The sequence below is a fragment of the Rhinopithecus bieti genome, unplaced genomic scaffold, assembly GCF_001698545.2.
Source record: "Rhinopithecus bieti isolate Rb0 unplaced genomic scaffold, ASM169854v2 scaffold_32518, whole genome shotgun sequence".
In the NCBI taxonomy this organism is placed as follows: domain Eukaryota; kingdom Metazoa; phylum Chordata; class Mammalia; order Primates; family Cercopithecidae; genus Rhinopithecus; species Rhinopithecus bieti.
In genome coordinates this window covers 1,561,347-1,583,382 of record NW_016814742.1, presented here as the reverse complement: position 1 = coordinate 1,583,382, position 22,036 = coordinate 1,561,347, and the positions used below count along the sequence as shown (strand labels likewise).

At 39.1% G+C, this 22,036-nt stretch overlaps 1 protein-coding gene across 7 annotated transcripts in view; it reads left to right on the top strand.

Moving 5' to 3' along the window:
- Nucleotides 1–22,036, top strand: part of STXBP6 (syntaxin binding protein 6) — a 257,801-nt gene that overhangs the window by 85,109 nt on the left and 150,656 nt on the right. For 5 of the 7 annotated variants that reach the window (XM_017851866.1, XM_017851868.1, XM_017851872.1 and 2 more), the window contains one exon: nt 9,441–9,542. The exons of the other annotated variants lie outside the window; for them this stretch is intronic. In XM_017851866.1, coding sequence (XP_017707355.1) covers nt 9,441–9,542 — 102 coding nt within the window. The remainder of the gene's footprint in view (nt 1–9,440; nt 9,543–22,036) is intronic. 7 annotated transcript variants of the gene reach the window in all.

Here is a 22,036-nt window from a genome sequence, read left to right as displayed (position 1 = left end):
TGTTGTTAACTGTGCCCTGTCCCCAGAGGTGGAGTCTACAGAGACAGGCAGGTTTCCTTGAGCTGCTGTGAGCTCCACCCAGTTCGAGCTTCCCAGCGACTTTGTTTACCTACTTAAGCCTCAGCAATGGCGGGCGCCCCTGCCCCAGCCTCGCTGCTGCCTTGTGGTTAGATCGCAGACTGCTGTGGTAAGAATTATTTTTCAGTGGACCAGGCATGGTGGCTCACGCCTATAAATGCCCAGCACTTTGGGAGGCCAAGGCAGGAGGATCATCTGAGGCCAGGAGTTCGAGCCCAGCCTGGCCAACATAATAAAACCCTGTATCTATTAAAAACACAAAAATTAGCCAGGTATGGTGGTGTCTGCCTGTAATCCCAGCTACTCAGACAGCTGAGATGTCAGAATCGCTTGAACCCAGGAGGCAGAGGTTGCAGTGCGCCGAGATCACACCACTGCTCTCCAGCCTGGGTGATAGAGTGAGACTCTGCTTCAAAAAAAAAGGAAGAAAGTTTTTATTTAAATGAGTGTGAGAGAATTGACCTTGAAACATTGGTTTCTGTTTATTAAAAATAAGGATTAGGTTAATAAAAAAAACTTGGTTATTGTTAGAAGATATTTGTATTTCTTTAGTGTGCTAAGCAGTGCCTGGCATATTCTAGGGCTTCAATTAATATCTAATGACTAAGTGGAAGAAAGAAGTAGCTTCACCTAATCCCTTCCTAGAATTTTATTAATGAAATTCAAGTGTGTTTTGTTTTGTTGTGTTTTGTTTTGAGACAGGGTCTCACTCTGTTACCCAGGCTGGAGTGCAGTAGCACAGCCATGGCCCACTGCAGCCTTGACCTCCTTGGATTCAATTGATCCTCTTGCCTCAGCCTCCTGAGAGCTGGGACTGCAGGCACACAACACTGTGCCCAGCTGATTTTTGTATTTTTTTGTGAAGATGAGTTCTGACTGTGTTGCCTAGGCTGGTCTCGAACTCCTGGGCTCAAGCAATCCTCCTACTTAGCCCTCCCAAAGTGCTGGGATTGCAGGGATGAACCACCATTTTTGCCGTTTTTGTGGCAATGGGGTCTTGTCATATTGCCCAGGCTGGTCTCAAACTCCCAGCTCCAAACAGTCATTTCCCCTTGGCCTCTGAAAGTGCTGGGATTATGCGTGAGCCACCACGCCCAGCCCAGGTCTTAAAAATATTTTCATATTCTTAAATTTAGATTCCAGAGTCCTGCTTACACAAACGATGAATAGAATACACTTAAATAAATATTGATTTGCATTTGGGCTGGGCTGAACATTGGCCTAGTATAGACACCTAGTGATTCTAATTTTGTTAAGCTCTATTTTCTCAATATTTCATTGAGATTTCTGGTAGATGAGTAGTTGCAAGAAAGGTAGATGGTCTAGAAGCCACTTGAATTTTGCCTAGTATGTATGTATAATTGATGAACAGTTGTTTGCATTTTAGGCATATGCTGTTGTCTGCCTAATTCTGATCATGAAGCCTCCAAGAGTGATATAGGGACTCTAACAACCTCATCTCACTCAGTGGAATAGCATAACCATTCCATTTCCCCTGCCATAGAAGATAATGACCTGGGACTTATGGAATAAGTGTATTTCCTTTACAAATTACCAAGACCTTCAGGTTTAAAGTCCAAAACTGTGAGAATTGCTTTTTTGTTGCATTCTAATGGAGGAAAATCTTTTGTTCTTCAGTCTTTTCATGGTTTTGAATCTTGAGAGAACAGACTGATAAAGTAGATCTGACATTGAAGCAGATAGTATAGTGGAAATTGGGGCAGGAGAAGGGCAGGCAACTTTGACACCCAAGATTTTCCAGTTTGATTTTCTTGTAAGTGACAAAGAAGCAGGCACCTCTATTTTTTAACTTGTGCGAAGCTTAGAAGCATATCAGTTATATCCCTGATAAGGTAATGTTTTAATTAGCAATTAGTCAAATATTTATTAAGAACTTTTCTGTGCCAAGCATTCTAGCTTCTGTGGGTACCGCTATGAAAAGAATTCATGCAGCTTACCTAATTTGGTGGGCAAGCAGCAATAGACATTAATCTGTAACTAAAATAAACATAGTTATAAACTGTGAAAGATTAAAAAAAAATACAATGATGCGAACGCATGTATGCAGAGAATTTGTCCTGGTTGGGAGAACCAAGAATTTCGAGAAAAGCAGGACTTCACTGGTTTTGAAAAGAGGATTGTGTGGGTGAGAGGGCATTCCAGGCAGAGGAAATGGCAGGTTCATTAAAAGACTAAGCAGGATTTTGAATTTCTCCTATTCTATTCAGTCTAGGTAGGGATGACCTCTTTGTAGCTCAGCTCTCACAGGAGTCTGTGAAGTGAAAGCCGAGCCCTGGAATGACAGTCTTCTTCCTGCTATTAGTGTGAACTGCCTACGCCTTCTGGGAGGCCAGGCCCTTCAACTATTGTGGTTTGGTTGATGAAATCCAGTGATCCATTTTGAACTGGCAAACTTTGTCCAAATTAGGACAATGTCTGCAAATAATTTTTAACCATTCTTCAAACAGCATGAAGCATTAAATTTTTAAAAAGGTAGAAGTATCACTGCTTTAAAAGCTTGCCAAAATATGTATCTAGACATGGGTGTTTCATATATATCCAATGTCTTTTACTAACTTTTCTTTGTGTGAATTTTTTCCCAATATCTAATATAGTTTATGATCAGAGTTAGAGGTCTGTGATCATAAGACTTACTGTTTTCAGAGCGGCTTAAATATCCTTTGGAGGTATCCAAAAAAGGTACTGGAGTGGGATAAATAAGATGATCTTTCTTAGTTTATTTAGGTTTAATTATAGAAGGAGAAAAAGAATCTCTCCAGTTCTTTATGGTGTCTTGGGATAGGATTTGAGTGTTTCTCACTGGAATCATGGATTGATTGACTTCTTGAATGATATGTACAAATGCTTATGTACTGAGATGCCTCTGTGATTAACATTCTTAAAGCATTGGTTTCTGCTTTTTCTTTTCAGCAATGACTAAAATTAAAAATACTGACAATACCAAGTGTTAACAAACATGTGAAGCAATTTGAGCTCTCATACTTTGCTGATGGGAATGTAAAAATGATATGACTGCTTTAGTAAACAACTTGGCAGTTTTTTATAAAGTCAAACATGCACCCCATTACTAGGCATATACTCAAGAGAAAAAATAAAAACATACATCCACCTAAAGACTTGTACACAAGTATTCATAACAGTCTCACTCATAATAACCAAAACCCAGAAATAACCCAAATATCCATCTACATATTAAATGCATAAACAAATTATTTTACATTTTTGCAGTGGAATACTGCCTTGCAGTAAAAAGAAATGAACTACCAATATACGTAGCAACATGGATGAATCTCAAAAGCATTATGTTGTGGAAAAGAAAAAACAGACAGAAGCGTCAATATACTATGTGATTCCACTTATATGACATTCTAGAACAGACAAGAGTAAGATGTAGTGGCAGGATTGACTGAGAAGGGGCCTGAGGCGATTTTTCACAGTAACGTTAGGTGTTCTGTTTGTTGATTGTGGTGTTGATTACATAGGTGTATACATTTTTGACAGCTCATCAGGCTGCACACTTAAAATGGTTGTATTTTATTATATGTAAATATATTTCAATGAAATTGATTTTTTTTTTTTTTGAGACAGAGTCTCTCTCTGTTGCCCAGGTTGGAGTGCAGTGGCGCGATCTCAGCTCACTGCAACCTCCACCTCCCGGGTTCAAGCAATTCTCCTGCCTCAGCCTCCTGTGTAGCTGGGATTACAGGCTCACGCCACTGCACCCGACTAATTTTGTATTTTTAGTAGAGATGGCCTTTCACCATGTTGACCAGGCTGGTCTCTTAACTCCTGACCTCAGGCCATCCACCCACCCTAGCCTCCCAAAGTTCTGAGATTACAGGTGTGAGCCACCACGTCCAGCCAAAGTTGATTACTTTAAAAACACTTTTACAGAGTCACTAGTGGGAAATATTAACCTCCTTATCTCCATGCACCTCCTCAGGTGGGTGGAAACTAACCCTTTACTTTATAGACATGAGAGGTTATTCCATTGGCCTTTTTGAACGTTCTAATAGAAGCAGCTGTGTATCATCTAAACCTGTGCTTGCATCTGTATGGTCTGTCTATATACAAAATCTTTATTTTGTGCTATCTTTTCATTCTTGCTCACTCATGTGGATTAGGTTGCTCAAAGACTGGTCAATGGTAAATTTTGTTAATGATAAATTCCTTATAGCACCCGGCATATTGCTTGATAGAGACACAATAGATGCTTAATGGAAGATGCTATTTGAGTTTTTTGTTTACTACATACCTGATTATAGTGTAGACTTTATTTGTAATTTAGAACTGTTAACACATTCAAAGTGTAAAGTAAGCACTACCCACAATTTCTATAGTCAGTTGTCCATGATAATATGGGTCTATAACGCTAAACTAGAAATATGCTAAGTTAAAATCAGTTTGTTATTAGACATCAGTTACCTACCAAACATTCTGTAATTTCAGGTTTAAAATCTATTTTCTGGATCCTGTTTTAATTATGTGTGTGTAATATATGATGCTACCCTTTATATCCATAAATGGGTAAAAATCTTCCCATGGCTGCTACTCATCACCAGAGAAGGAGCATGTGGGAGCTTTAATTTTTGTGATTAGTACATTCTTCTACATGTTTTGTTGAAACAGAAAATCTTAATCTTTTCAAAATGGTTTTAGATTTGTAGGGAGAGCAAAATTTTTTTCAGGAAAAAGTTCTGAATGCTTTTTGATGAAATAATTTATGTAAATAGATACCCATGGCAGGTAATGACATGTATTAGGAGCATAGAACCTGCCAATACTGCCCTTTATCTCAGTGATTGGCAGCCCTAGGTGTTCCTTATAATATCCTCTAGAATTTCTCAAAGGACAGATGGCCTGGTTCTAATGCAGCACGGGGGCTGGTGGGGAAGCTTATCTGTATTTTGAAAGTGTTGTGCAAGAACTTCTGAAGCTAAGGTTGAGAAGTTTTACTGTTTTGGGGAGGTATACTTTGGGTTGTCTTATTGGGATATCTGACATAATGATATATTTTGGTACTCAATTTTATTAAAACTTCTTTAGTTTCTTTCTCCTTGTCTGGACATGGTCAAACATCTGATTTTTCTGGGCTTAGTTTATTCAGTTGAAAAATTCAGAGTAAGATTCAGGTTTATTGTGGGTTCTGAGATTCTAGGGATCTGAACCCTCATGGAAGTTTTACACCAAATTTCATTCTTATTTCATGCATGTCATGTAGAGAAGAATCCAGGTAGTTAATATCAACACTTAAACATTTATGAGCATTTGAGAAAATTCTTTACGGGTTGTTACTGGAATTAGGGTAACCAAATTTAATTGTCAGTGATCTGGCATAGGAGAGAAACTCTTTTTATTTACTTTCTAATTCAGACCGGTTCTCATCTCAAAGTCTATAAATATTAGAAGAGAGAGAAGAGACAAGGCAGATGAAATTTGACCTCGGTAGAAATGGTTTATTCAGCAGTGGTAAGTTGACTTTTCAAGAGTTTTATTCAGGAAAACGAAGAAATTCACACTGAAGTCAGAGGCACACCAAGGTATTAGCAGTGAAAGAGGAAATGCAAATCAACTACAATAATTATATGTATGTGTGTATATATATATATAGTATATAGTGAATATTACTGAAATTAAGAAGTTTTTTAAAAAATTATATAAAAGTAAAAAGTATTCATCTTATGTATATTATATTATTTAATTCCAGTTAATCCCTGCAGCATCCCTGTTTATTGGGTGGTATGTTCCTCATTTCACAGATCAAGGAACTAGTGTTCATCAGAGGTCATGATCTCCCGGGGTCACCATTTTGGAAGTGGCAGAGTCAGACATCTACCTGATTCCTGACCCGTGGCCATGTGCAACTGCCACAGCACCTCATTTCTTCTGATTCACTTGGGAGGGGTGTGGTGGAGAGGACTGTGTTTTAAATAGTAGATTCCTTTCTGACTCTTCACAATTGATAGAGATGTGGCATACTTTTGGCCTCCACAGTGTCATTCTGTCTCATTTCTGAAGTTATTGATTAATAGACTTTCCTACATTGGAATATATATCAGGGTAAGCCTTTTGTCTCTTTATTATAGAGATTTGGTGTGTACATCCAGCTATAAAACTTTACAAGGCAAGGCAATAAAAAAAAAAAAAAGTTATTTTCAGTGCCTTGATTGTGAGTTTTCTTACATCCTTTTTAATTTTATAAAAATGCAGTATCCTTTGTTATACAATTTATTGAGCATTTGGCTCTTCTAGGATATGTGCACAGACATATTTGATTAAAGCATTTGTAAAACAATAACCATTGGTTACATGAATTGAAAAGGAGGGGATTTTCCTCTGAAACATTTTCTAGTTCAGTAGGTTTGGCCACCAGGTATAATTTTAAATGACCTGCAGGGCAGCACCTGCCGTGGCCCATCACATGCTTCAGTGCTCATACAGTCAGGATGGCATCAGCCTGCTTTGGGATTAGTAGTAGTAATAATAATAGTAGTTGTGGTATTTATTGAGTTCAGACATATTCTGTACCCTTTCCACATGTTAACTCCTTTAATCCTTTTAACAGTTCTATGAGGTAGATAATAGTTCTTATTTTGTAGATGAGGAAACTGAGCATATAGAGGCAAGTTAGCTTGCCCAAGATCCTCAGCTAGTGAGTGACAAAACAAGGACTTGAACCCAGGTTTGATTCTAGAGTCTACTTCCTCATCCACTGTGCTGTGCTCTCGCTCTCTTGTAGGCGTAGAGATTGTATGAGAAAAGACTTGCCAAACCAAATGCCTTTTCTTACCCTTTCATTCGGCTTTAGTTATAATCATGTCTCGGTATTACTCTGGTCTCCTACAGGTTTAGGCTTTGGTTGGTTTTGGCTGGGTGGTAACATTCCTGTATATCAACAACTGGGCTGTTAAGAAATTCACATATTACAGTGGCACTGTTAGTAGATATATTTGACTCTTAGCAGATGAACCCCCCGGGGAAATTCGGAGAGGCTCCTGGCAGGGACACTGCCACATATGAATTTGTTTTCTTCCATTGTGTAGTAGAAAAAAACAGATGCCTGAAATTTTTTTTAGAGTTTCCTTGGTGGTTCTAGATCTCTTCCTGTGAAAACCAGTGATAATAACATTTGTCTTTCCTAAAACCTTGTGATTAGGAAAGTTCAAAAACAGATAAGTAAGCATTTAATGGGTATCATCTCATTTAATCCTCACAACAGCCTTGTTATTTCTACTTTACAGATGAAATACCTGAGGCTTAATGCTGGTAGATGCACTGCCTAGGGTCAGGTGGCTAAACAGTGAGGGTGCTGACTCATGCCTGGGTCCATCTGACTCCAAAGTAGACACACAGTCATTTCTTTCCCCCCCTCAAGACGGGGCTAGATCCGGAGAACAGAACTCTCCCCTCTTAAAAACAATGTGACAACATTCCTTGAGCAGAGTGTGCTAATCTCTGAGGATTTAGAGGATGTGCTGTCAGTGACTTCAGCTTTTCTAGTGGTTTAGCACGCCAACAGAGTTTTCTTTTTCCATTCTCTCATGTATGTCTTCCAGTACTAAAACCAGATGGAAACAAGGGAAAACTCTTAACAGAGGCTAGTGCCAAATATTTCATTTAAAAAGGAAACTCCATCTGTGTGCTCTCCCACCACACAGCCCACTGTTAAGAACAGGAGTTTCACAACTCACTCACTTATGTTCGTTATGATTAGTTTTGACTAATTGCAAAGGTAGAGCAAGTGGTGGTTAGGGAGATTGCAAACTAAGACAGCTCTCCTTCTGGCATGTGGCTGGCAAGGCACTGTGTACCTGGCAGACATCCTAAACAGCAGCCTACCAAGAAGGCACTGTTTTAATAGATGCATTTCACATAGATGCATTCTTTGGGTGATTTTCGAGGTTAACACTTTGAGAAGTTAGTGCACCTTGCTGTGTGTGGTAGTGAGGCTTTTGTCAGTAAACTATAGTCAGAGGCACCTATTGTGCCCTGGGAGAATTCCCACCCCAGCTATAGAAGAACACAGGTTAGGCAGACTTATGGTAAAACGCTGACTGTACTCACTCTGTCATGTCTTTGAAATTCAGTTTTCTCATCTATAAAATGGCAATAATATCTGTATCTCTGCATTAAATTCACAGGGTATTTTGAAGAATAACTGAACTGTGTATACGTGTGTGTAATGCATGTTACATGGAAGGTATTCAGCTTTATGAGCAATACTATTATCTTATCATTAGTGGGATACTCACTGTCCCACTAATGGTTCTTGCCAGATAAAGATTGCTCATCTATAGCTTTTTAAAAACATGTTAATGATCAAATACCACCTTTACCCCCCAAAACCCATTGAAATAAAAATAAATAAATAATCTAATAATAAAGTCTGACTCTCAGGAACAGACTCAAGACATTTATAAGACAACAGCAAAAAGAAAAAAAAATGTTAATATGTATGTATGACAGGCACCTGTGACCCATGTCATGTGAAGCAAAATCATATGATAACCCAGACTTGGCCTTGGGGGTTTTCTCCCTCTCCTTCCCTACAGTTTTTCTTCATTCCCTCTCCAGTTTGCATCCTCTGCAGTCTGTGTCCCACTCCTGACAGGAATCTTAAGGGCATTCTGACCCGCCATTTTTAAACCAGTCTACTCTCAATTACCTAGATTCCAACATTGTTTTTCCCCAAAGCTAGAATATTAGGTGGCATCACACTGCTGTTCTATTTTAGAGTTTGAAAATTTCCACTGTAATAACATGAATATTTGCACAATACTGGGAATATTGGGTGCAGAAGCCGTTTGTGTTTAGGCCTGTTTATCCTGCTTCACAGGGAGTTAGAACTGGGTTAGTCAATCAAGGTCCTATCCCTGAAATGGGAGATGTTATTTTCCTACACCTATCTTTACTGGATCAAAAGAAAAATTAAAACAAAATAAAACAAAACGTTCTTTGAGGTCAGTCAAGTTCACTGTTAAGCAAACATCAGAAGTGGGAGAGGCTGATACAAATGCCTGTGGACCCGGCTTCTCAGCCCAGATCAGGTTCTTGTTTCTCCAGCTCTTTCCTGTTACCCTTTCTTTACATACACACACACACACATACACACACACACACACACACACACACACACAGAGAATGATAACTGTACTAGCTCTGTCATGTCTTTGAAACTCAGTTTTCTCATCTTTAAAATGGCAATAAATTCACAGGGTATTTTGAGGAGCAACTGAACTATAGGTGCATATGTAATGTCTGATACATAGAAGGTACTCAACTTCCTTGAAGAAGAGACAGGGAGAGAGAGAGAATATGAATGACTGACATTTCTATTTCAGTTCCAGTCATGCTAAACCGTATGCAGAATTTTGCAGAAGAAACTATTAGCCACAAGCACAGTGAGGCTGCCAAGATGTCCAGTACCATGAAGAATAAACCAGGTAGTTACTGTGCTCTGAGTGTGAACATGTGCCCCCTCTGGCCTCCCATGTCATCTCTGTAATAGCACTTAGCATTGCTGGGCTTTGTCAGTTGGCTTTCTGTTTACTTCTGTAGACTGTCAGCCTCTAGAGAGTAGAGACTGTTGTAGATACCTCCTTTCTGTTCCCAGTGCTTTGATCACAGCGTCCTTGTGGAACAAATGAAGTGTCTAGGCGGGGGGAATTGGGCATCATCCCAGTCCTGCTGTGCCTCTGTAAGAACTGAGACTGCCTGAGCTCTGGACTCACTTTCTGGGTTTGACCTCCAGGATATGAGCTCACACATTCACTCTGGGTTACAGTGGCTAGTACTTGTTTTGGCTTTTTTTTTTTTTTTTTTTTAAGAAACTTGCTGTTATTCACACTAAGATGCTACTGGGTGGTCTTTTAATTCCCTTGGAATTCATCAGGTTTCCAAGGGAATTAAAAGGGAGATTTTATTCTACCTGTTGGACCAATTACCAATAGGAAAATGCAGATTTCTCTAATAAATTCAGACTTTTAGAATCATTCAAAATGAGCAATTTATAAATGCTTCTATTGTGGCGTACAATGGAAAGCTGTTATCTTAAAATTGTGAAGTACCTGAGTGTTTCTCTTGAAGAAAGAGTTCATTTAATGTAGTAACAAGTGATCATTTAATGGGCATTGAATATATCAAAACTTTCCCCAAACGCTCTTTTCTCATTGTAACCATTTTCAATTCTACATTTCCTTAAGGAGGGCTTTCCAGAGAAAAATGGAAACTGGATTCTTGGTTTTCGGTTTTAACCTCTCTGAGGATTTTTATACTGTCTCACCTCTACCCTTTTCACACAAATTATTCTTCATCCGCTTTGTGTGGATCCCATGTGGCTGAGGTTGTAGACTTCATGCTACCCTGCATTTTGATGTTTTTATCAGTTTAACAAGTACCCTGCTCTGAGAAGTATATAGGGTCATGGCAAATGGTTTCGAGATAGCAAGAATATACCTGGTCTTTATTCCTTGAGATCCAAGTTTTCGTCTTCCCAAAAGGAAGCATTAGCCGCCCTCCGTTTTCTAGCTAATGCACACAAGCAGTAATTACGTGGGTTATACCTCTGTTCAGAATCCTTTCTATCTTGTGGACAGGTCAGAGTCAACCGTGTTCTTGGATCCATGATTTTTGAGAATGTTCCTTCTATAAATGTATACATATTATTTATAAAAAACATGAAAACAATGGGAAAATCATGGCTTTGGCTTTTCAGGATTCATGTTTTTTTAATACTCCTCCCCTTTTATGATATCTAGGTATAATTTTGTTCTCCTTTTTAATTTAACATGATAACAAGAATTTTAGTTTTATACATTTATTGTAAAGATAATTTTAATGTCTCCTTGAGTACCATACGATATTTGATCATCTATTGCTGGATTTTTTTTTTTCAGTTTTCACCAGGAGAAATAATGATCTTGGTCTTGCTTTAAAAAAAACAATATCTGTCTTACAATGAGAAAACTAAGGAACACATGGGTAACTGTTAGAGGAAACATTCACACTGCTAGTGGGTGGTAGGATGGGACTAGAATCATTCTTCTCTGTGCCCTGCTTAGTGCTCTGCCATGAGCCAAAAATTAACTTATTTTAAAACCCCAGTCCACCAGAACCTCTTAAAATATGTTATCAATTTTATTGTATTTGACAATATTATTGTAATTGACACGTGTAATCCCAGCACTTTGGGAGGCTGAGGCGGGCGCGTCACTTGAGGTCAGGAGTCCGAGACCAGCCTGGCCAACATGGAGAAACCCTGTGTCTACTAAAAATACAAAGATTAGCCAGGTGTGATGGCGCATGCCTGTAATCCCAGCTACTCAGGAGGCAGAGGCAGGAGAATTGCTTGAACCCGGGAGGCAGACGTTGCCGTGAGCCAAGATTGTGCCTCTGCACTCCAGGCTAGGTGACAGAGCGAGATTCTGTCTCAAAAAATAATAATAAAATAAAATAAAATAAAATAAAAATCTTGTACTTTGTGTGCTTAACAACCAGTTAACAATCCCTTTAATATTTAACATTGTCTACACCAGGTTCTCTTTGAGGTGCATATAATGCCTGCTCGCTTTAGGGTTATGCCATTATTTGATTTGCATATACATTTGCAGGTGTACATAAGGGTACTGTGCATTTGTGATTTTTGTCTGTGTTTGCAGAGAAAGAGAAGAGAAGAAGGTGTCTTACCTAGATTCAACCCTATGTCCTGCAAAAGAGGTACCTCATGCATTTAGTCTGGTTCAGTTAGGAAACCATCAGGCATCTGTATCTTCTACTGTATTATTGTTAGATGAGGGATGGGAGAAGTGGTAAATGTCAACCAAACATATTTATGTTTTTTTTTTTCCTAGGTCAGTACATTTAATTCATGATTCACATTTCACATTATATCACAGCCAACATTTGAACATAGAGAGAAACCAGGGTGAGAAAAATTAACTTTTCAAAAAATTATTTTTTTTAGTTTAGATTTACAGGGTACACGTGCAGGTTTGTTACATGAATATATTGCCTACTGGTGGAGCTTGGGTTTCTGGTGAACCCATCATTCAAATAGTGAACATCGTATTGAATAGGTAATTTTTAAATCCTCACTCCTTTCCACCCTGCTACCTTTTAGAGTCCCTGGTATCTGTCATTTCCATCTTTATGTCCATGTGTACCCATTGTTTAGCTCTCACTTATAAGTGAGAACGTTCTGTATTTGATGTTCTGTTTCTGAGTTATTTCACTTAGAATAATGGCCTCCAGCTCCATCCATGTTCATTCTTTTTTATAGCTGCATAGTATTCCTTTTACGTTTGTTTTTGTTTTTAGTTCTGAAATCTGTTCCTATTAATTTTCTTTTAGCTTTTATTTAGGGTTCATGCGTGTTTGTTATATAGGTAAACTTGTGCCACAGGGGTTTGTTGTACAGATTGTTTTATCACCTAGGTACTAAAGCCTATTACCCAATAGTTATTTTTCTGATTCTCTCCCTTCTCCCACTTTCCGCCCTCAACTAGACCCCAGTGTCTGTTGTGCCCTTCTTTGTCTCCTTGAGTTCTCATCATTTAGCTCCCACCTTAAAGTGACATGTGATATTTTGTTTTCTGTTCCTGTGTTAGTTTTATAGCTGCATAATATTCCATAGTATATACATGCCATATTAGGAAAATTGACGAAGGAATTTTTTTAGAACTTTAGATTTTTATGTTCACAAGAATCCTTAGTCATTCTCAAAGCTAATGCCAATGTTTACATGAATAAGTGAGGCCTGAAGAAATTGGATGCTTTGCCTAACATCACAGAATCACTACAGTCAGGCAAAAGAAGAAAAAAGAACATGTTCTTATCTTTCCAGTTTAATTTTTGACTCTGGTTGAAGTGGGGTTAGATGAGAAAGAGATGTGATTAGTGGCCAAGCTGAATTTGAAGATACATGTCTCTGTGACATTCCTTTTCATATCTGTATACAAGAACAATTTGTACCACTCTTGGGAAGAGCCTGTCTACTGATGATCAAAGAAGTCGCTCTCTCACTTCTCAAGTTTGATTATTGTAAGAAACTGAATATGGGTTCAGCTGTAAAAGCCAAGTATGCAGACCTATTCCACTTCTGTCGGTTCTTCCTAGACTTGGGGACCCATGAAACAGAATGTGCCCATTGGGGGTGTTTTGGAAGAGAAAGGCCAAAAAAAGCCAGTCTCTAAGTGTGATACACTGCCTGATCCATTGGGTTAGGAAAATAAAATATTAAAACTTCAATTTAAAATTTAAAATATAATTGTTTTCTAACTTACATATTTCATATATGCTTTATAATTACCATAATATAGCAGAACAGTGTTCACGTATATAATTTAAAATATGCATCTACTAGGGGTTACTGGTCATAAATTTTTTATTGAAGGGATGCATAGTCATGGTTAGAGACCCTAGGCTAGAGTCCTAAGAGGTAGAAACCTTTGCTACAGTACAAATAACTTCTGGCCGGTGACCTGTGATCAACTGTTGTAAAATGTCTGGCTTCAGAGGTAATCGCTCACGGTAGTGAGCATGTAACTGCCCTTTGGACTCAGTCTCAGCCCCCACTCCTTGCTCTCAATCTGCCCCCAGATTCCATGGCTTTCTATGGGGTAGAGATTCTGCTGCTGCGTGGACTAAGTGTCCTAACACAGGCAAGAGGCCTGTCACAGTGCTTAGCACTTAGCAGTTGCAAATGATGGTTCTCCTTTCACAGGCTGTCCACTCTCCTTTTGGAACCTGAAATCTGGCTGAGACAATTATTTGTTTCAGTTCTAATAATAGGCTTGATTTGGACTGGATGTAAACATCTGTGACTTTGCTTTTAGTACACTATTATGAGGTCAGGCCTGGTTTGTTTAGTTCTAAAGCTTCTTGGCCTTTTGTACTGTTTGAAAAAGGGAAACCTACATTTCCTTTCTGGATCTGACATTTATGGATTCATCCAAGGGAGTCTCATTCTTGGCTGATACAGCAAAGTCCTTGGTTCTCTTATGAGCAATTCCATTTGGGCTAGTGCCTTCACCTTTTTGCACATAATTATTGCCCTTTGTCAGTTGTTATACTTTATATTTAAGGACTATATAGATCCTCGTAGCACTGCTATGCCAGTGCTTTTTGGGAAGGAATTTTTTTGAACTAGGATTCAAATATTGTGTCTCCAAAAACATTTACATGTGCCACATCTTACCTAAAGATAAAAGTGAAGTCACAATACTCCTTTTCCACGAAATTGGGAACTGTTAAAAATATCACTTTTGTTTTTTAAAATGACATAGCACTGAGATTGGACCTGATTTTCTGACATGTTTCTGAAATGGTCTGAAGGAGAGATTGCTCTGTGTTCTCCCCATCGCTGTTGCTCCTCACTCAGTGACCTGTTCAGCTACCATTCGCCTCTCGTGCCCTTTGCTTCCCAGGGCTTATCTTTGCAAACCACCATGCTTGGCCACTGTTCTCTTGCTCTAAGATGACCCTTTCTCTTCCCTTACCAAGACTATTAAAAACACATTTCGTCAGAGTGACTGATCTGATATGTTAGTAAAGAAATAATACAGTTTACAAAAACCTTTGAAGACTGATATGTTGCTTAAACCCCTTCCCTTGAAGAGATTTGTGTTTGCAAAAAGTGGCAACTCTGCTAAAACTAGTGGTAGTGGTGGTGGTCATAGTAACACTGAGAACATTTATTGATCAACTACTATCACCTGTTTTACACCTTCCTGGATAATTATAGCTGGGGTTGATACACACATTATGACAAACACCGAGACCTCCTGTTTGGATCACTGTTCTAGAGCACTTATTTCCTTATGTGTCTGTTGGAAACATTCATTTGTTCTTTGTTGATATTTAAGGATTCTTCTTTCTTGATATTTAAGGACTCTTGCTTGGAATCTTTCAGATAGTAATGGTCTTTACCTTGAATTTAGAGGACATTCTGTTAAATGGACTTTGATTTCATTTAATTTGGCTTCTGTTGGTTTTTGCATTCTAATGGAGAGTATTACAGAAAAAAAAAATGCAACTTGATACTAAAGAGCCTTGCATTACTCATTTTCCAAAATTGACTTATTAACCAAGGGCACTTGGGATTATAAATGTCTTCTTCAGTTTCAAAAAGTGTGTTTATGGTGTTTTTTTAAACCTCTGTGTAGCCAGCCTTCCAGATAAAATTCTCTAGCTTTAAGGCTGTGATATACTAGGAATCTTGTTGCCAATATTTTTCTACATAATATTTCAAACTCTTTTCCTTCCAAAATCTAATTTTATTTTGAGCTACAATACAGCTCTGTAAATGCTGAGGTCAGTGGAAGAAAGGAATCTTCTTCCTCGTAAAATAAGCTCTTTGAGTCTGGAATGGAAATACCTTACAGGTCACAAGCAGGGGGAGAGTTTTGCAGAAATGAGTTTAAATTGTCCTGCGACCAGTTTAATTTTTGCCTCGAGGTAGGAATTGGATGATGGTACATAAAGTCTTTTGAGGATACGGTGCTTGGTGTTATACAATGTAGTGAGCATTATAAATACTTTGGTATGTGCAATATTAAAAAAGAGATTTGTATTGAAATATTTAGATTTATAAGTTGGATTATTCTATTTTTAGCCTAACCGCATTGAATCCAGTTAGAACTTTAAGTGTTGTTTTTATGAGAGGTACTTTGTAGAGCATCATTTTTCCATATTTCTAATGGGTTTTGAAAAGAAAGAGTACTCTATGTATGGTTGGAAGTCAGATATACCATATCAGTAAGAAGTTGCATCACTCTTTTCTGATATGAGGCTTTGTTTTGTCATACATAGGTAGCAACTGGGGAAATGTATGGCCTAGTAATGGTTCTGCATGCATATTCTGCATTTCTTTTATTTCCAGAATCAAAGTAACTCATCAGAAGTAACTGTGTAAGAGCAAAAGCTTTGGCAATAGTAAAAACATGGACTTGAATCCTGTTTCTACTACTGACTAGCTGTGTAATCTATGTAACCCAGAGGGCCAGATGGCCTTTCAAGCCATAGTTTCCATTTATGTAAAATGTTGATTAAAAGTACCTATCTTAGAGGGCTAGTGGGAGGACTTAAAAAAAAATTGTGGGAGAAAATGTACATTAAACTGCTTGGCTTAACCCCAGAATATAGTAAATGCTTAATAAATGGTAGTTCTGTCATCACTCTCATCTAGCATTTGAAAGCATCTTCTACTGGCTTGAGGAATAAAAGTTGTCAGTTATCTGCCAGAGATGGAACTAGAAAAGGCGAGAAGGCAGCTGGTGACTTTGCACATTCCTCAAACAGGAATCAAAGTTCTATCACCGGGCAGAAGAGAGTTTCTAGTCCCAGGAGCTTGACGCACATTGGGATCGTGATCACAAGTTTTGCCACTAGCTTGATTGAAGTGTTCTATTCTGAAGATGGAAATTTTCCATTTTTTTCTAAAGGACAAACCAATAGAGTTGGGGTCAGACACAAGTCTCTTCAAATCTCAGCCATCTCCTTTTCTAGCCATGGCCACAGAACATACCTAACCTCCGTGATTGCTTTCCTAGACAGTGGGAACAACTCATACCTTATGGACTTGGTGTGTAAATTAAATAAGACCACGAGCAAAGAGACTGGCACAGGGCCTGGCACATCAGAGACCTCAGTAATTGCTGGTTAGTAGTGTGCTGAGCCTAGTGTGTATGTATATGTAAAGGGGTGCAGAATTATGGAAAATGTGACTCTGTCCTCAGGGAGCTTAGGAGCCACAAGAATACACCAAATGGTTGAAAAGCAGTATGTTCAAGTGAAGAACACAGAGGGATACACAACGTGACTGCTTTGTGTCTGCATTACCTGTTGACACCCGAAGTGCCATTGTCCTGAAGTAGCAGGAGTGCTAGAACCTGTTAAGAGTGAAGTTTTGGTTTTGGTCAGTCAGTGTATTACAAAAATAAAAACAGCACTGAAACCCCTGCCTCATTATTTAGTGTGAGTTATTTTGTTTATCGCTTTTTAAGCTGATGTGCTGTCAGTTCTTATTTTCTTCTTAGAATGTCTTTGTTGGGTGGAGAGTCTTAAACCCCAGCAGGCAGCAGGCAGCTTTCACAAGTTCGTACACAAGGATGGCTTAAGCTGAGTGCCCAGTCCCGGAAAAGCTAGAATTCCCTGCAGTTTGATAACACACTTTAAGGATATAAAAGACACTTCTGAAAACCAATTTCTGGTTTATCATTTTATTTTCTTCATACTCATTTTTATGCAAATGAATGACATTCATTTGGATTTTATTCTACCATTAAAAGCTTTACAAGCAAAACCTTTATCTGAGAACTTAGTAGTGTTTCAGCCATGTCCCTGACCACCTATCCCTGTGTCCCTATAGGCAGCCGCAAAGCCCTCTGCTGTCGGTGTGCCAGTCTCTGTAACTTGGTGTTGAATTCCTTACCGAGGTCCTCTTCTTTTCGATGTAATGCCAGTCTATTCAAAGGTGCAGTTATTTGTTTTCTCCCTTAATTCCATTGACCCATGTGACCAGATACCTAGTAGGCACTGTTTTCTTCATGTTCAATTACCCAATTGTCTACCATTTGAAAATTTGACTCTGTTGTGCTTTTGGGGATGTATGGGGATCAGTAGCCAAGAGCTGCACAGTGCAGTGGAGAAAAGGGTGTGGGTTTCAAAATCAGACAGACTTGGGTTTGAGTCTTACACTGACACCAGCTGTGTGATCTTAAGCAAGTTAGTCCCTCTCTCTGTACCTTGGTTTCTTCAGCTCGAAAGCTGAATATTTGGAGTGGTTGTAAACATGTGAAGTAATGCTGCATATATGAAGCGCCTGGCTTACTTACTTCCTGACACACAGTAGGTGCTATTGCAGGGAAGCAGCTCTGACTGTGGTTGTTGTCTCCTGTTGCCCACCCAGTTGGTTCAGTGCCCTGGTGTTGGTCTCCATGGAGAACTTGCTGGGGACAGCAGGGCCAGATTCCCTAGCCAACTGAGATACTCTGTGCCCTGAGGAGCACCCTCACTTCCTTACCATGGCACCCACTGCTCTCATCATGGGCAGCTTGCTTCCACTGAGGGCTATGACTTCAGCCTTGCTGGTGATTAATGGGTTCACCCTGCAATCATGCCCAGAGCCCTTGTGTTACCTGGGGCGTTTATATTCCAAGCTGTCTGTCCTTATCAAAAGGAAGGCAGGCAGGACCACAGTAGCCAGATCAAAGGTGATATACTTTAATCCTTGCCCTTCCACCAGTGTAGGAAAGATGAAGGAGCTGCAGCAGGTTAGTTGGCTGTTATGGCAAGTGGAGCAGAAGAATGTGGATGAGTGACTTGTGGATACCTGGGCATCAGATGTGGGACTCCCTGGTGAAGCAGAGTAGCCATCCCCAGGAGGTTGATCACTCTAACATCAATCTACTAGGCATCCCACTTGCCCTTTGACCATTTAGAAGGGGATGACCCAGTTAAGCATCCTCCATAAGGATGTTACTCTCTCCTCCTGCCATGTTCAACGTAATTTCCATAGACCAACAGCTGAGCAACAAAGAACTTTCAGATGGGAACAACAATAAAGATACCTAACATTAACTGAACACTTATTATATGCCAGTTACTAGACTAAGCAGCTTACATGTGTGATCTCATTTAATCCTTCTACAACCCTCTCAGAGAGGCATGGACGCATGTTACCCCCTTTCTTCAGATGAGGAGACAGAGGAGTAGGTATGCCCAGTAGCTTGCCCAGTGTCACAGAGCCAATAAATATGGGAGTAGGGATTCAAACCAGATCCTCCTGTCTGCAGAGCCTGAGCTGTTTATCTCTGTGCTATGGACAGAGGTGTTTCCTAAAGCCACTTCTATGTCAGGCTGTGGCCCAGTCCTCAGAATTTTTCTCTGTCAGCGAAAGCTAAGCGGGGATTGTTGCTAATTTTGGTTGACTATTTTACTGCCTTATGTCAGCCGCACTTTCTAGGAAAAATGACCCATGTCCTCCTTAGTCCTAGATCACAGCGGGATCCGGACACCACTTGGCCTCTCATCCCCCAGCTCCTCCTGCACATGCCTGTTCCACATCTGTGGTCATACTAAAGGCAGCTCTCATGCAGATCTTAGTGCTGCTTTCCCCTCCATTAAGGGTAACTCACTTAGCAAAAAGGCACTAATGAGTACGTAGATTAAAGATTCAGTTGTATAGGTGGAAGAGTGTTTACACCACATACAAAAACAAATACCACAGCACTCTCTGTTCCCCTAAGCTCTGGCTGTACTGCCTCAAGGGATTTTTCCCTCAGAGCCCTCTTTATTAATAATTAATAAATTTATTATAGTATATATATTACATATATAATTAAAATATATATTAATATCTGTCTCTGCTTTCTAGAGTCTTGTCTTCCCTTTCAGTATGCTCCCCTCCCACCTTAGGCAAAGCAATTCAGACTTCTTCAACTGCTACCAAACCTTGCTACCCAAACCCATTTTAACACTAGGTACAATAGAAATAAACCACCCCTAGTCATGAGGACTCAACCCCCTTAGAAGCCAGTGAGGGTGTGAAATAGCTTTGTTTCCCCTGTTAACCTTCATTGAGGAGCTGTGACCCCTTACACACATGCCAAAGATGATTGATGGGCCTGTGGTCTCTGGAAAAATACTGGTCACTTTCATCTCTAAGAGCCAGTGACCAACTCCCTGTGTCTTCTTATGAATTAGCAGCCTTTGCAAGGATCCTCAGCCCGTCCTAGGAGTTCTCCCTCTTCTTCCAACCTCCTCTGTTGGTCACCTTTACCCCACCCAAGAGCAGCAAGTAATGTTTCTTATGCACTCCGTGGCTTCATGCCCTTGGTCTCGTCTATGCCCATTTTGAAGAAGATGCTGGCCTCTGCTATTAGTATCAGTAATTCTCAGCTGGCCACCAGCTTAGAATTCTAATTATGTCCACCATTTAGCCTGAGATAGCTTTTTGTTCGTTTATTAAAATCTTTGTTGAGATCTTACTGTGGACAAAAATTAAGATGATCAACTGTTTTCATGGAATTTAGAGACAGAGAGATAAATTAATCAGCTGTGAAATAGTTGATTTCTAGGAAAGAAAACATAGAACAAAAGAACGTGATGTCTTCAGTAGGAAGCAAGTGACAAACTGGGATATGAGGGTTGAAAGAGTTTCCTAGGGACATTAGGAAAGCGTGGGAGCAGCAGGAAAGGGTATCCACAGTCAGAGGAAGCACTGCTCCCTGTGACAGAAGGTAGCGTGCCAACTTGGAGCAACACAAAGAAGGCCAGTGTGACTGCAGCTCAGCCAACAGAGTGATGTTGAGGGAGGCTGATAATAGCTCTCAAAGATAGGTTTGCATCCTCATCCTGGCAACCTGTGAAGTTCACTGTATTTGGAAAAAGGGTCTTTGTGGATGTAACTAAGGATTTTCAGCTGAGGTTACCCTGGATCATCATCCTGCTGCACCCTACATGCCATCACATGTGTCTTTATACAAGTGATGCAAAGGGAGATGAGACACACATGGAGAAAGTGATGTGATAGTGGAGGCAGAGATTGGGGTGATGTGGCCATGAGTCAAGGAGTGTTGGCAGCTATCAGAAGTGGGAAGGGGCAAGGAACTGATTCTCCGCTAGTACTTCCAGATGGAGTGTGGCCTTACAGCCTCCTTTAGACAAAAAGGAATTCTATAGGAAGTGTAGAAGACATCATTCTCACCCTCATGCTCCCCATCAGAAACTTAATAGAAATGTGAGCAGGAACATGCCTGTGTATTGAGTATTTGCATATGCTCATGAATGTATGAAGAAATAAAGTATGCTTGGGGATATCTTACTCTCAAAAGCTTCCTGATATGGTTTCCTCCTCTGAGCTGGAATACCCTTTGGTCACATCTTTTCTGTTTTTGCTTATTTGATGAAATTTATTGACAGCATTAAATAAATCAAGAGGGAAAACAACATACCTTTTTTCCCTAATGCTTAGTGAGATAAGGTGTTTATCTGATTCCTGCTGTGCTATTTTTTCCTTGCATAGCAATACTTTAAATTCTTTCAATGCAGAATTTTGTTGTAATGATAAAGAGACTTTGAATTGTGGGGTTGGGGTCAAATTTTTATGATTAAGAGTATTAAATGCTGCTTGCAGAGAATGAATGGCTATAATTCTGCCACTTCAAAATTTAGTTTTATTTAGAAAACTCAGAAAAGCACGAAATGATATTTTAGATTAATACTCCTCAGGTTTACATTTGGGCAAAATATTAGCAATGACCTTTATGGAGATTTAGAGCAAAACCTATGCTATTGATAGGTGAATATTTGATAACTGTATTCATGCTGACATATTAACCATGTGCATTTACTTAAATAGGCTCTTCAAACTCTGCAAGTTTGAAATAAGCTTGTCTTTTTTTTTTTTTTTTAAGGGGTAAAGAATGACTACCCCATAAGCAGAGCAGCCTGAAATATGCTTATTTGTTTTAATGGAATTTTCTAAGTAATTATTATTTTAAACATTTTATTAAAATTACAAATATGTCACAGTAGAGAGAATAATATCATGAACCCCATGTCTAACTCTATTGGACAGTCATGTTGTATTTATTTCCTATCCACTGCCTCTCACTGGATTATTTTTATCTAAATTATATCATTTCATTCTTTAATATTTTTGTATGTATATATTATATATAAATATTTTAAACATGTGTTAAAAACACAATCAAAATACCAGTATCGTAACAATAAATCCCTTAGTATCAAATATTAATTGGGTTTTAGCTTTCCCAATTGCCTGATGTGTATTTATATTTCATATATGTAAATTCAAAGAAAGTATAAAATTTTTTTCAAATGTATTTTATTTAAAAGGATGAAACACATTTTATAACACCAGAAGGATTAAAATAGTGAATATACAGCAAAGAACTTACAGTCTGTTTGAACAGTT